The sequence below is a fragment of the Barbus barbus genome, assembly GCF_936440315.1.
Source record: "Barbus barbus genome assembly, chromosome: 35".
NCBI classification, from domain to species: Eukaryota; Metazoa; Chordata; class Actinopteri; order Cypriniformes; family Cyprinidae; genus Barbus; species Barbus barbus.
This window is the reverse complement of record NC_136763.1, coordinates 4,578,759-4,593,261: the sequence shown is the minus strand read 5'-3', so window position 1 is coordinate 4,593,261 and position 14,503 is coordinate 4,578,759. Positions and strand designations below refer to the sequence as shown.

General features: G+C 35.9%; 1 protein-coding gene across 1 annotated transcript; it reads right to left on the bottom strand.

The window, feature by feature from the left end:
* Positions 1 to 371: 371 nt before the first annotated feature.
* On the bottom strand, positions 372 to 14,103 carry LOC306855160 (claudin-19-like). Its single transcript, XM_079393625.1, has 5 exons — positions 13,445 to 14,103; positions 6,827 to 6,991; positions 6,066 to 6,150; positions 5,220 to 5,366; positions 372 to 1,281 (listed from the first exon to the last, which is right to left on the bottom strand). Exons 1-5 carry the CDS (start codon positions 13,665 to 13,667, stop codon positions 1,233 to 1,235), a joined length of 669 nt encoding a protein of 222 aa, XP_079249751.1. The 5' UTR covers positions 13,668 to 14,103; the 3' UTR covers positions 372 to 1,232.
* Between the last annotated feature and the right edge of the window lie 400 nt (positions 14,104 to 14,503).

Sequence of the window (14,503 nt, the reverse complement as noted above, 5' to 3'; positions counted from 1 at the left end):
TCCACTACTGTATGCATTATATACATATATGCATCCAACTCCTATGTAATCCTGGTAATAATAATGATAGCATTTCTCCAGGTGTGTTTGAACTGCTTGTTGCATTTTCTTCCCAGACTTCATTTAGCTCGTTTAGTAACCTTGTTTAGCTACTTACCTTATTGTTGTCAAAATCCTATATTTTATATGAAATCCTTTGGCTTTGTACTTCTGTTTTTATCTATGTTTGTGAACAGATAAAAACGTTTCTCAAATCTTTTCATTTTTTGTTTACAGTTTGTTTTCTACAGTAAAAGTCCTGGTCAAAATATCATAAGTCAAGGGACAACAGGCAAACAGCACTTTCCCCCAACTGACACATACAAAAATATATCCTTGTATAGTTTATTTTATTTTAAAACAGATGAACAGAAAGCTTGATACATCATATGAGACGATACATACTTGAATATTAGATAACATAATTGGTGGAACATGAACTAAAACATTTCTAATGACAACCTACAGACTCCGCGACCACTTCAAAGACATTATTTGTGATAAATAGTGCCTTTCAATGCAGGTTGAATACAATTCACCAAGACAAATCATAAGTGCACTAGAGAGATTTAATTGTATCTGTGTCGCATGTGGGTCTCTTTTGAAGCAAAATCAAACGCGACAAACCCCTCAAAGTTTATGCACCATACATTTTATGAACAAAAGAACAGAAGAAGAAGACAAAAAAAACAATTGATTTTACCATGGGTAAAAGATCCATCTAATATATGCCAAGAAAGAATAGAAACTATTAGCAAACTAAAAGACATTTGTGAGTCTAAACACAGTTATAGTCCAAAGTATATTACACCGCACATATCGAAGATTTGCATAATTATTTAAATGCATTATAATGTACCCTGAATCAATGCTCTCCAGATGAGTGATATAGTTTTTCGGCAAGTATTCAACTGTAACAGAAAAATGACATATTTGTCGCACACTTTGCGATAATGCTGCTGTGGCTCACTCCTTATCAAATTTCTGACATTTGTTTTATACTACAGTACAAAGTCACGTTGTTTGGAAATGCATTGCTTGGCTTTATGAACCTCTGCATTGTCTGTATTACAGGGATCGAAATCTAGAATAAGTTTCTACTGGAGTTCTTTGCTTTTTTTTACCGAAAGAGAGTGTCTTGTCTGTTGCCAAAATCTAACAGCTTGTGACCCACGAAGTGGCCCTCTCCCAAACTACAAGTACTGCTCCCCTTTCTCTGCTGGAGAACTTTTAACATTTGCTCTGCAATTTAAGAGAAAAACAAAACATGTTTGAGTTACAAAGAAAATGGATATCAGATCCACCGTTTCAGATGTAGTGCAATGCAACAGTCCATGCTTTGTAGGGTGTTTTCACGCACATGCTACAATAATACATATTTACAAAGACGGTTTTATGGGGTCACAAACAAAGAGGGGTTTTGGGGACCACGCACACAACAGATACGGGGTGACGATTTTTCAAACACGTTTACTGATCAGATGTTGAAAAAAAGGCACACAGATTTTAAGTATGTAGAGTGTAGATGGGACATTTGTCCAGTCATACAGACAAGCGTCCAAATTTGGATTCTAGGTGGGAGTGAGGGACACAGATACAGAAAGTGGAGCTCGGACAGTCCTCGAATAAAGGCAGGGAGGGTTGGTCAGTCAGGGAAACTAGTCTCACTCAACAACTCATCCCTGAATTAGAGAAGAGAAGAAGACAGTCAGAGAAGAACAGCATTAGAGGAACCTGGGACAGAGACAATTGACAAGAGCCTCTCGGTTCATTGGGTGTTAATACGTTATGTGGCACCGCATAGATGTTTGCTGTTTGTTAGCATGGAAATGTTAGGAAAAATGAATGATGGAAAGTGCACAGACAGCTTGTTTGATATGCCAACAACTTCAGATCTCAGAAAGAAAGACGAGTCTTGGGTTACATGACATTTGCATGCTTTAGATGCATGTGAAATTTCTGTTAGTTAAGGAGAGTTCACTTTTTTTTACCAGGTCCAAAAACTAACGCCTCATTGGTTTTGGAGACAGGAGACAAAACGTTTACTGTCCACCAGTTCAAAACGATTTTCATATTACAGATTACATTTAATCTGAATCTAAGGTTGCACATGTTATTCCAGCACCTCTTTGCATACTAGTCCAACGTATTTTTAACATAAAATCAGACCATTTGTAACTTGAATTTGTTTCTGTTCAAAACTGCTTCTTTGGAATGATTATAAACAATACAATAGTGCCAAAGCTTTTAATTGTCATTTAATTCTAGTTATTTTACCTGTACAAAAACATGTTATGCTGATTGTAAACTGGTGCCATTTTGTTATCATATATTCATAATCATAATCATAAATGCACCAGTTTGTAGCACAAATAGTTTTACAGTACTTTCTTCTTTTTTTGGATTATTTACTATATTATAACGGTTAATGAATCGTAAGTCTCACACATTTAAAGAAAATAGGTTATTTCGATGTTGTAAAATAAGGTAGATATGTGCTTGTAAAGCACTGTGCCATGCATGTTTAACTTGTCATTGGGCCTTTTTTCTTTTAAGATGATGAAACACATGCAGAACAAACGTGTGTAAATCCATTTTAGGTAATCAATAACAACTATGTTTTTATATATCCTGGAGATTAGCTAATCAAGAACTATTAGCTAATCAATAACTACTATTTTTTTAATATATCCTGGAGAACTACTAAGAACTACTGTATACAGGTTCATAATGGTAACACTTTATTTTACGGTTACACCTATTAGTTGCTTATTAGCATGCATATTACTAGAATATTAGCCATGCATTAGTGCTAATTTAGCACATATTAATGCTTATTCTACATCCCTAATCCTACCCAATACCTAAACTTAACAACTACCTTACTAACTATTAATAAGCAGCAAATTAATAATTTATTGAGGGAAAAGTCGTAGTTAATAGTTAACAAGTGTTACCTATTCTAAAGTGTTACCTAATGATTTAAGTGTTACCAAATCTAGCAAAATGAAATACTAACCAAAACCTTACAAAAACCTCAACAGTTTACAATGACTTCAGTAATTACTAGGGAGTTATCACGATCTTCACTTTAGAATGCTGGTCCAAATAATTAGTAATTCCTTCTGAAGAATTTGGTAATACTTGAGTCATTACTAGAGGGTCACCATGACCTTTACTTTAGAATGAATTATTATGTATTTTTCATATTATTTATGAACCTGTATACAGTAGTTCTTAGGGAGGTATGAAAAAATAATAGTTATTGATTGACTAATAGTGAACTACCAGATTTGACTAAGCACTATCACTTACTAATTCATTAATCAGAGTTTCCTGTTAGAGACTAGTAGTTACTAGAGTGCTAATATTGCGTTACTCATGTGTTCTTGTTATTCATTAATGATGGAACGGTATTCTAAAGTGTTACCCCATTTTTATGCAAATAATCGCATTTGATTAAAACTAGCAATATAAGAATGGTTTTACCATGTAAGACTGGTTTGGTACAGTTTGGTGTGATTGTGTTTCATAAATAAGGCCCATTGTCATTCATTTTTTGGGCAAACAGGCTTTCTTTAGGTTAATTATGGAATGCACTGGATTCACAGACCTCAGCATTATTTGGCTAATGTTAAATTGAGTTTATAGATGTTATTTATTTATGGTCTGGATATTCTGCTCACTTTGAGCCATTGTGAGGGCACATTTTTGTGAATAGGATGCAAATTGTGATCAGCACTAATTTTGTGGGTGTTTTGCCTGATTTCTTTTATTGAACTGAGTCCAAGTAAACAGAATTATCAGTGGTGCAATTCATTCTCTGTGAATTCTAAACTCTTTTCTGACACATACTTTGGTCTAAAACCAGTGTTGGACTTTCCCTCGAAAGTGCTTTGTCTAAATAGCATGTTTATATCTTGCGCTGGACGTTTTTTGATTCAAGTCAGCCAATTCCCAGTTCCCACACTGGAGCGCTGGAATTCAATGGTTTTAAATAATGTCCTCTATGGTTCTAGTGAAATTCCCTGTACTTCAGCGGACAGTGGAAGTGTTGTAACTCCTGGTCTCCTCAATGTGGTGTCAGTGTAACCATGGCTGTCAGGAACACACATAGCTGGCAAACAGAGCTCCCACCATGCAGAACAGACCAGCCAATCAGAACAGCCATGACACGTTTCTACCTACAGGCTACGTTCGGATTGAAATACTACTTGCTGAATATTGCGCACTGTATACTCTATAACGCCTACTAATAATATATAATATAATGCAAAACAGAATGCATTATACATTGTCACATGACTTCATTGTTGGATACTGGATAATATTGGATCCAGTACATTTTTATCTAAAAAAAAAATCTAATTGAATAATAAGTCAAAAAAAGAGATGTTAAAATCCTCTCAAGCTCATTGCATTGTGGAGTACTGTATTATGTGCAATGTGCTCTCTTATATGATGTCCACTATGCCAAATGTAGTATAGGTAATCAATGTATTCCATGCACTTTTCACAGTATACATATTATGTACTGCATAAATCATAAGAGTAGTATGCTAGTCCGAACATAGCCGCTGTATCCCATATTGAATCTTTTCTCTTTTGACTTTATTTGCCTTTTAGTTTGTTGAAAGGCAAAATAAAGACTGTGAAATCTTCTAAATCAGTTAGACTTTGTTCCCAGATGATATTTCCATTCACTTTACATAAAAATCGTTAAGTGTACATGGAAGTTTTCCCTGAATCCAATGTAAAATTAATTCAAAAAGTTGTCTTATGGATTTCAGCTTCAAATTAGTATGTAAAGTCTCTTTATTTTGGTTAAAATAGGATTTCCTTAATTAAAAAGCTTATTAAGGTATGTTGGGAAAACCGTACATGTCAATAAAGTACAGAATTTCCACATTCTTCATGAAAATGAAATATAGCAAAATACATGCTTATACAGTATCTCTGAAAAAAAGTACACAAACCTCCTTGACCGTAGGCCTAGACAATGTAAATATTTGTCTGTGTAATAGTTTAGTTTGTGTGTTTTGGACCTGGATAAAATGGTCAGTGCGAGTAAGAAGGTGTGCTCATGGTGGGAAGAGCTCTGTCTCTTGTACCCGCTGCTCTTTACATTTACAGTTTCTCCTTTTCTGCTGTGCTTTTTATTTTTTGGTATTTACACATACTCCCTGGCTGTAGAGGGTTGAGATTGCCGGTAGAACTGCTGTCCTCTTCTGTCCTCGTTAACGCAGGAGCAGCAGAGGAACGAGCCGCCCAACATCATCAGGATGGCAGCCGCCCACCCTACAAAGAGGGCGGGGCCAAACTCATACCTGAAAGACAGAGAGGCTACGCCTTCATTTCACAATCATAAGGTTATGTTAGCAGGTTATTTTTATGTCCAGATAACATGTACCTATAATGTACCTATATCTTATAGGTAGTGTATACATACATCCATATATATATGTATATATAATTACAAAGGAATGTAAACTAATACTAAATTAAACGAATTAAACTAAGACACTAAATTTGAATATTTCTACTCAAACATGTCTAATTTTGTAAAAAAATAAAATAAAAAATAGAAATTTTTAAGTAGAAATACTGTAATACTGAAATCTAAATATTATGTTTTATTTTACTATATAAAGAAATTATATGTGTATATTTACATAATAAATTATTATTAAATACTAGTATAAAAATCTGTATATGTGTGTGTTTTTTTTATATATATATATATATATATATATATATATATATATATATATATATATATATATATATATATATATATATATATTTTTTTTTTTTTTTTTTTTTTTTTTCTCAGGCTCTCATGTATAGGTTCAGTAATTTGATTCAGTAGTTTAATAATTGAACCTACACACGAGAGCTTGAGAAAAATGCTCATTTTAGAAGAAAATTTAGATTTAGAAATTTTAGATTTAATTTTCATTTTAGAAAAAAAAAAAATAATAAATACCAGTTTCCATCATAATTTGAAAATCAAATAATGGCTCTACCTGGCATTAATTGGCGTATTCGGATCGAAGAAATGGTAGGAGATCTGTGTGGCGTACCATGACACAGCCACCAGCGTGCACAAACCTAGACATGGTAGAAATCATAGTCTTAGCACTGTCATTGACTATATCTCTGTTTGTTTACTTTCAGGCTTTACAGAATGTGCTAATGTGACCAGACTAGTCACTTCCTGTTTACTTCTGCGTGTCAGATGGGTCAGAAGTGATACAGCGACTGAGGACCAAAACAGACCTCAAGAATGTGGAGGCTAATGGAGGAATGTCAATTTATTTACCAAAACGAATTTACACTGAATGATTTACTGTGCTGAGGTATGTGTGACATTGACCTGGATAATGCAATTTACTCATTCTTAGCACAGTTACACTCAGTGTAGTGCAGGGTTTCTCAAATCTTTCCCTGGAGGGCCAATCTGCTGCAGTTTAGCTCCAACCCTGATCAAACTCACCTACCTGTGATTTTCTAATGATCTTGAAGACTCTGATTAGCAGCTCAGGTGTGTTTGATTAGGGTTAGCGCTAAACTCTGCAGGAGTGGGCCAGATTTGAGGATGCCTGGTGTAGAGTGTAGTAATGACTTTGTTTACGTTGTCGCTCAAAGTCTGCAGTTTCTTAGTAAGCTTACTGCTATGATCATCTCAAACCAATCCAGTGTATATGAGCATTACAAAGACCGATGGTCATGTTTTCATTTGAAAACACGATTTTACATACTCTATAGCGTGGGTTTGGAAACTCACCTGAGAGCAGGAACAGACTCCCGCCAGAGATGGCGATCTTGCTCTTGGTGGATGGGTTGGTTTCACCCACCTTTGTGCATTTCATCCCGACCACACTCACAATGATAGCGATGAATCCCATTAGCACTGATATCACCATCAGAGCTCGACACGTCTGAATGTGGACTGGAAAAAAACAAGACAAATATAATAGATAGTTTAAGTGGGAACTCAAAATTGAGGAATATTCATTCATAGTCTTAATCTATTTTTTTTTTTACCATAGTAAAGACTTATATTGTTAGAAAAGATTGCTGTTTTGAAGAAATGCTGCTCTTTTTAACTTTGTATTCATCAAAGAATCAAAGAAAAAAGTATCACCTTTCCCAAAAAACAATATGAAGCAGCACAACATTTTCAACACTCAATAAATCAACATATTAGAATGATTTCTGAAGGATCATGTGACACTGAAGACTGGAGTAATGATACTGAAAATTCAGCGCTGCATCACAGAAATTAATTCTATTTTAAAGTACAGTGTCCTCCAAAAGTATTGGAACAGTAAGGCCAATTCCTTTATTTTTGCTGTAGACTGAAAACATTTGGGTTTGACATCAAAAGATGAATATGAGATGAGAGATTAACATTTCAGCTTTTATTTACAGGTATTTTCATCTGGATCTGATACACAACTTAGAAGATAGCACCTTTTGTTTGAACCCACCCATTTTTCATGTTATCAAAAGTATTGGAACAGATAGAATTAACAGATTAAAGTGAAAAAGACTTAATGTTTAGTTGCAAATCCTTTGCTTTCAATAACTGCATCAAGCCTGTGATCCACTGACATCACCAAACTTTTGCATTCTTCTTTTGTGATGCTTTTCCAGGCTTTCACCGCAGCCTCTTTCAGTTTTGGGGGGTTACTCCCTTCAGTCTCTTCTTTAGCAGGTAAAATGCATACTCTACAGGGTTTAAGTGTGGAGATTGACTTGGCCAGTCTAAAACCTTCCACTTCCTGCCCCTGATGAACTCCTTTGCTGGTTTGGCACTATGTTTTGGGTCATTATCTTGCTGCATGATGAAGGATCTCCCGATCGGTTTGGTTGCATCTTTCTGTAAATTGTCAGACAAGATATTTCTGTAGACTTCTGAGTTAATTTTGCTGCTTCCATCATGTGTTACGTCATTAATGAAGATTAATGGGCCTGTCCCAGAAGAAGCGATGAAAGCCCAAGCCATTACATTACTTGTGTAATGTGTACTATAATGTACACCTGTGTACACTGTTTCAGATGAGCTTGCATGTTTGGGATCATGAGCAGATCCTTTCTTTCTCCAAACTTTAGCCTTTCCATCACTTTGGTCCATAAAACCTTGTCCCAGAATTTTTGAGGCTCGTCTCCTATTCTTCTTGCTAATGAGTGGTTTGCATCTTCTGGTGTAGCCTCTGTACTTTTGTTCATGAAGTCTTCTGCGAACAGTAGATAGTGATACCTTCACTCCTACCCTCTGGAGGTTGTTGCTGATGTCACTAACAGTTGTTTTAGGGTCTTTCTTTACAGCTGTCACAATGTTTCTGTCATCAACTGCAGATGTTTTCCTTGATCTACCCGTTTGAGGTGTTACTTAGTACACCAGTGGTTTCTTTCTTCCTCAGGAGATTCCAAATGGTTGTACTTGCTATTGCCAGTGTTTGTGCAATGGTTTGATTTTTCATCTTCTCTCAGCTTCACAATTGCTCGTTTTTCACCCATAGACACCTCTCTGGTTTTCATGTTGGTTACACGTCTAACTAACTATAAATGCAGTCTGCATGGATCTGAAACTGAGCGCAGACATTCAGTGCTAGTTATTGTTTGAATAATCAATTAATAGGACACACCAGGGCAACAAAACACACCTGACAGTCACATGTTACAATACTTTTGGTAACATGAAAAATGGGTGGGTTCAAACAAAAGGTGCTATCTTCTAAGTTGTGTATCAGATCCAGATGAATATACCTGTAAATAAAAGCTGAAATGTTAATCTCTCATCTCATATTCATCTTTTGATGTCAAACCCAAATGTTTTCAGTCTACAGCAAAAATAAAGGAATTGGCCTTACTGTTCCAATACTTTTGGAGGGCACTGTATATTAAAATAGGAAACCAATATTAGAAATTGCAATAAGATTTCACAATATTACTGTTTTTTCTGTATTTTTGATCGAATAAATACAGCCTTGATACAGCAGAAGAGACTCCCTTAAAAAACATAAAAAATCTTACTGATCACAAACTTTTGAGTGGCAGTGTATATATATATATATATATATTAGATTAGATATTAATCAAATTTGTGTTTGCATTTTATTTTTTATTTTTTTTTGTCCATTATCCCTTATTTTCACCTGTTTTATGCATAAACATAATTAAAGTAGTTTATTTATTTATTTATTTTTCTGCAAGTAGTACATTTGACACACCAATTATTAGGTTCTGTAGACAGTGTCCTCGCACTGCAAATTCTATTATTAAACTGTGTTTTGTTTTGAAGTAAAGAAATATATGTTTAGAATATATTATTCATTTATATTTTATAATAAATAAATGAGTTTATAGAATAATCAGTTTTACATTTTATTTTTAAGTTTATTTTGTCGTTTGGCCTGATTTTCTTACCAAAAATATTTTCCGCTTTTTTTTTTTTTGCATTTGTCTAAATGTGACACTTGACAGTTATTAGGCTATTTAAAATTAGTTTTGTCAAACCTGTCTGTCCTGGTCTTGTTTCACCCCAAATTATGGGAATTATAAGAAATTATATTTCCAAACTCAATGCTTTTAATTATTATTATTTATTTTTTATTTATTTATTTTTTTACCTATGCAAAATGTAAATTTGATATTTTTTCTTCCGATTTTTAAGGAAAATTTGATTTGGACATGTTGTGGACACATTAAACTCCCCCAAAACCTACAGAATAAACATTTAGCATCATTTTCCTGGCTATTTCGAGCATTGTTTGGTAGTGATTTTTAGCTGCTTTATACATTCAAATTCCATGAATAACCCACACGGTGTTCGGTTCATGCATAATGCTGTAGGAGTGACATTTTTACATGTTTCGCACAGAAGGGATTACTGTGGCTTTCCTACAAAGGGGGATTGTTTTCAATGCCTGTTTCTCCTTTTGTGTGACATCTACATGCTAACATGCCAGTTCAGCATGGATACTGACTTCAACTTCAACTCAGAATAACACAATAGCAGCAGACCACCAACTCTTTTGAGCTGTCCATGCATAGTTATACACATCTCCTCAAAAGAAGAGTTCAGGTGGCCACATGTAATGGGAATCACTTTTGTAGCCCGCCCATTTTGAGCAGAACCTTTGAAAGTGGTGCATCAAACATGAATCGAAGCCATAAAATAAGTATAACAGCATCTCAAAGAAGTCAAGAGAGAGATTATCACACGACTTTTGATGTTTGATTTATGCGCGAAGAGGCTGCCTTTGAAGTGGGATTTCAGCACTTTATAAGAGAGGTCTTATTTTATGGTCTTTCATCCTTGTTTTGCTTCATTTCTTGATTTGTAAGGAGAGTGTTTCACAGAGTAACACCGTGATCTCAAGGTCATGTTTGAATGAGGGTAGTTAGACTCCTAAGTGAAGGGTCCTCCCACAATCCCTTGTCCAGTGCCAACGTTGGCAGCGCCTGGCACGGACGAAAGGAAGGCAAGCGCACGTACAATGGCGGAGAACATGCTTCAAGAGAAGCTGCATGTGAGGCTCGGCCATTGTCCATTGTTTGCGCTTGTGGGCTGCGACACACGTCATTGAAAACATCTCTCAATGCGTTCCTCACACAAATCACTTATTTATGACATCATCATTATTTTTTGACGCCCTCGACGAGGATTTCTAAAACGTTGTACTTACACATGCAGATATAATATTTAGAACAAAGAACCAAAAGTTTGAAAGTCTAGTTCAATTTATTATCAGATAGCCATAATTTGCATAAATTTGGTTTCCATTTCTTATCATATTTTTTTGTGGTTGTCTACTTGCATTATAGTTAATATTTTCTGGGTGGCTCTGCTTGCTTTTCAAAATCAACCTTAACTAATAGGTTTAAATGAACCAACAGTGAAAGTTGAGAGTCTATTAATGTGTTTCCTTAAAACCATTGACAGCAGTAGAACATATCACACTTATACGTTTCATTTTTATGTGACTTTTACATTTTCTTTTCTTTTAATGTATTTATTTTAATTTTAAAATGTTATATGTATACATAAAATAATTAATGTTTAATATATTTGTATGTTCAAAATGTTAATATATATATATATATATATATATATATATATATATATATAAGATAGATCGATTATTTTTTCTATATTTATTTATAGATATCATTTATTTCAAAATTTTAATCCCAGCTCAGTTGTTCCTTGTCTTTTTTTAGATCCTGTTTTATACTTTCATTTTTAGATTGACACAACAAAACACTATCATTTTTGTTTGCATTGCATGCAGTATTTCTCTGGGCACGTTTACAGTGCGAGTTTAGTAACTTTGAATTACCGTAGCTCAAGTGTGCTTCATAGTTATGTTATTTTATCCTAAATACTGTGTTTAGTTGTCAGCACATAATAACAGTTATTCAAGAAAAGACACTAGAACTTCTGCAGAAAAGAGGCAAACAATGCAAGTTTGTGGGAGGCTGTCTGTACATACAGAAGCCAGAACATTGCAATCACTATCCAACCAGATGACCTAAGGCTGGGAGGAGGGGGGGACAGTGGAATCAGATGGTCCTGTCACCCTTTGTGGGCCGAGGGTTACAGATTCCACCACCAGCAGTACAGTACTGAGTGCAGTCTTTGTGTATGAGCGGCGGATGTGTGTGATAGAGATGCTATGAAAGCCAAATGATATTCCACAAAAAACAAAAGTGTCAGCCGAGACCATGAAATTTCTTTGGATGAATATTCCATGCATAAATCTGTCAGATCTTATGTGGAAAGTTGTTCCTTGATGAAGCAAAGTGGCATTAATGCCAGTATTTTAGACAACATTGCTGTGGTGTTTGCTTTGGCAATTCAACAAAGCCTACAGCAATGATGACTACGATTAATGGCGCTCTTCAAAGTAATAAGATGTTTTTCAATGGTTCTTTGTAGCATTTTAGGTTCAGCTGAGAATATTCTCTTTATAAAGAACCATTTTGGGATTCATAGGGTTCTTGAGGTTACTAAATGTTTCTTTGGAGATTAAAACAGCTTTTGATGTAACGTTATACTTTGGGTTTTCTGATCGACAAATTGGTTTCCGGGTTCTTTAAAGCAGCAGTAGATGCTCATCCAATGACATAATGTAAGAACCTTTTGGTTCCGTTTGGAACTTTACTTTATCAGTCAGTAAGACAAAATCTGTAACAACAAATGTAGTCATCTTAGTTGTCGTCAAATGTTTGTTTACATATAATCTCCTCTAAACCAACGATAAAGACGAACTGTGTGTTGTGTGGGGATGTGCATTCTGAACATATCTTTGGTGTTTGCCTAAACACTGGCCTTTTCTTCTCAACACAACTGGCATTCATCACTTCAAGACAATACGCTGTTATTAAAGCAATGATATAAGATGGCAAACTGTTTTCTCTGAACCATGCCACATTTATATTTCATTTTCATTTTGAAAGTGTCTCATAACTCTTCAGAACCGTTACATTGTGTCACTAACTGCAATGTTGTAATATTTAACCACAAATCACAAACAGATGTGGCTATGATGCTATTTGTCATGAAAAAAAAAATTTATCATTCTAAACGCGCAATCATAGGCCACCATTCATAATTGATTTTTAGAGACATCATCTTCCCGGGATGGTCCCAGAAATAAAGGAGCAGTGACTGATTCCGATTAGATGTAACAAGTCCCCACAAAATTGACAATGACAGTGGCGCTAAATGTTGATTAATTGCCATGTAATTGCATTCCACGGCATTTCAACAGTCTGGTAGAGTCAGCGCCTCAGTGAGGTTAGTGTCACATAAGACTTTCATTACATTGTCAAAATGCACATTTTAATTTGATCGATTAAACGAGTTGATTAAATCCATGTGCACACAGCAGCTCTGTTGATTGCGCTTTTTGCCACCAACCTACTCTAGCCAAAGAATCGTGATTTAATTATTTAATATAAAGTTTTTTTTTTTTTTGATTTGTGTTATGCTTAAAACTTGAACATACTTATCATATTCTTAAAAAATAAAGGTTCTTTATTGGCATCTATGGTTCCATGAAGAACCTTTAAAATCTAAGGAACCTCGCCATTGCATAATAGTGGGAAAAGGTTCTTTAGATGATTAAAATGTTCTTCACACTAGAAAAAAGTGGTTCTTTTAAGAATGGTTCTTCTGTGGCATCGCTCTGAAACCCCCCTTTTGGAACCTTCATTTTCATCAAAATGTAACATACTTATGTCATTCTAAACCTATATGCCTGACTTTCTTCTTCTGTGGAACACTTTTGAAGAATATTTTGGTTTGTACATGGAGAGACATCCAGGTTTGCAATGACATGAGTTTGAGTAAATGATGGTAGACCATCTCTTTTCTTTTTTTCGTACTTACCATCCAGCGATAGCAAGGAGTCGAAGATCTTGCACTGCACCTGGCCCGTGCTCTGAGATGCGCAGGACATCCACAGGCCTTCGTACAAGCCCACGGCCATAATGATGGCATCCCCTGCATACGAGGACTGCTTCCACTGGGGCAGCACCGTAGTGGAGATGATGCCAATCCATCCACCCAGAGCGAGAAAATAGCCCAGAAGCTGAAACCCAGAGTTGGCCATAATTGTCCTTTTTAAACTTCTGTTTCAGTGTAGAATTAGACTGAGTTCAGAGAAGTTCTCCAGTCAGGAAGCCACCTGCAATTCCCTCAAGAATGTGCAAAGAAATCCACCTCGCTCAGAATGAGTCGAACGAGTCAAGATGAGCAGTCAAAGTCTGTCTGATTCTCGCCAACTCTTCGGTCACTCGCTGTATCCCTTTGTAGCTCTCGTTCGCTTCAGTATCTCTCATTTGGAGGCTTCCTGTGACATCCCTTGATTCTGTCTAAAACTGGGTCCTTCAAGTCTCTTCTCTGAAGGTACCCCACTTCTGGAGGCTGTGGAAAGAGCGATTGGGGTGCCCAGGATGCCGTCAGGATGTGGTTGAGTGCTGCTTACTGTCTGCATAGCTGTTCTTGTCACACATCAGTGCGTCTGGATGGTGCTCAGGGGGCAGAGCAGCAGGAATGAGGGGGGGGAAGCACTGAGAATACTTCACAGACAAAAAAAAAAAGCCTTGACGGAGTGAATGTATTGGGGGGTGGAGTACCAGGCTGATGATTACTCTCTGATTGGCCGTTTAGTGAAGAGAAACGCCTACTGAAAATAGTGCAGGAGGGACTAATTAAGCCCAGATGTCACTTGTGGAGTCAGTCCGCAAGAGTGGGATGTGCAATACACCACAAAGCCATAATTGCATAAAATTCTCATAGTGAGCAAGTGAGCAAAGTGATTTTATTTTTCTATGTGTGGATTAAAGTTATTGCTCCTGCGTCAGAAATGTGGCATCTGTAGGGTGAAAGTTGTTTTCCCCATTTTAATGTGTTCCCGCACTGACCCTTGTGAAGCTTTACAGAGGC

Coding starts and splice junctions, on each gene's coding strand:
- LOC306855160 (XM_079393625.1), bottom strand. CDS start 13,667: ATGGCCAACTCTGGGTTTCAGCTTCTGGGCTATTTTCTCGCTCTGGGT. Junction 6,151..6,826: donor GAGTCTGTTCCTGCTCTCAG/GTGAGTTTCCAA, acceptor TACCATGTCTAG/GTTTGTGCACGCTGGTGGCT. Junction 1,282..5,219: donor CAACCCTCTACAGCCAGGGA/GTATGTGTAAAT, acceptor CTTAAATTGCAG/AGCAAATGTTAAAAGTTCTC.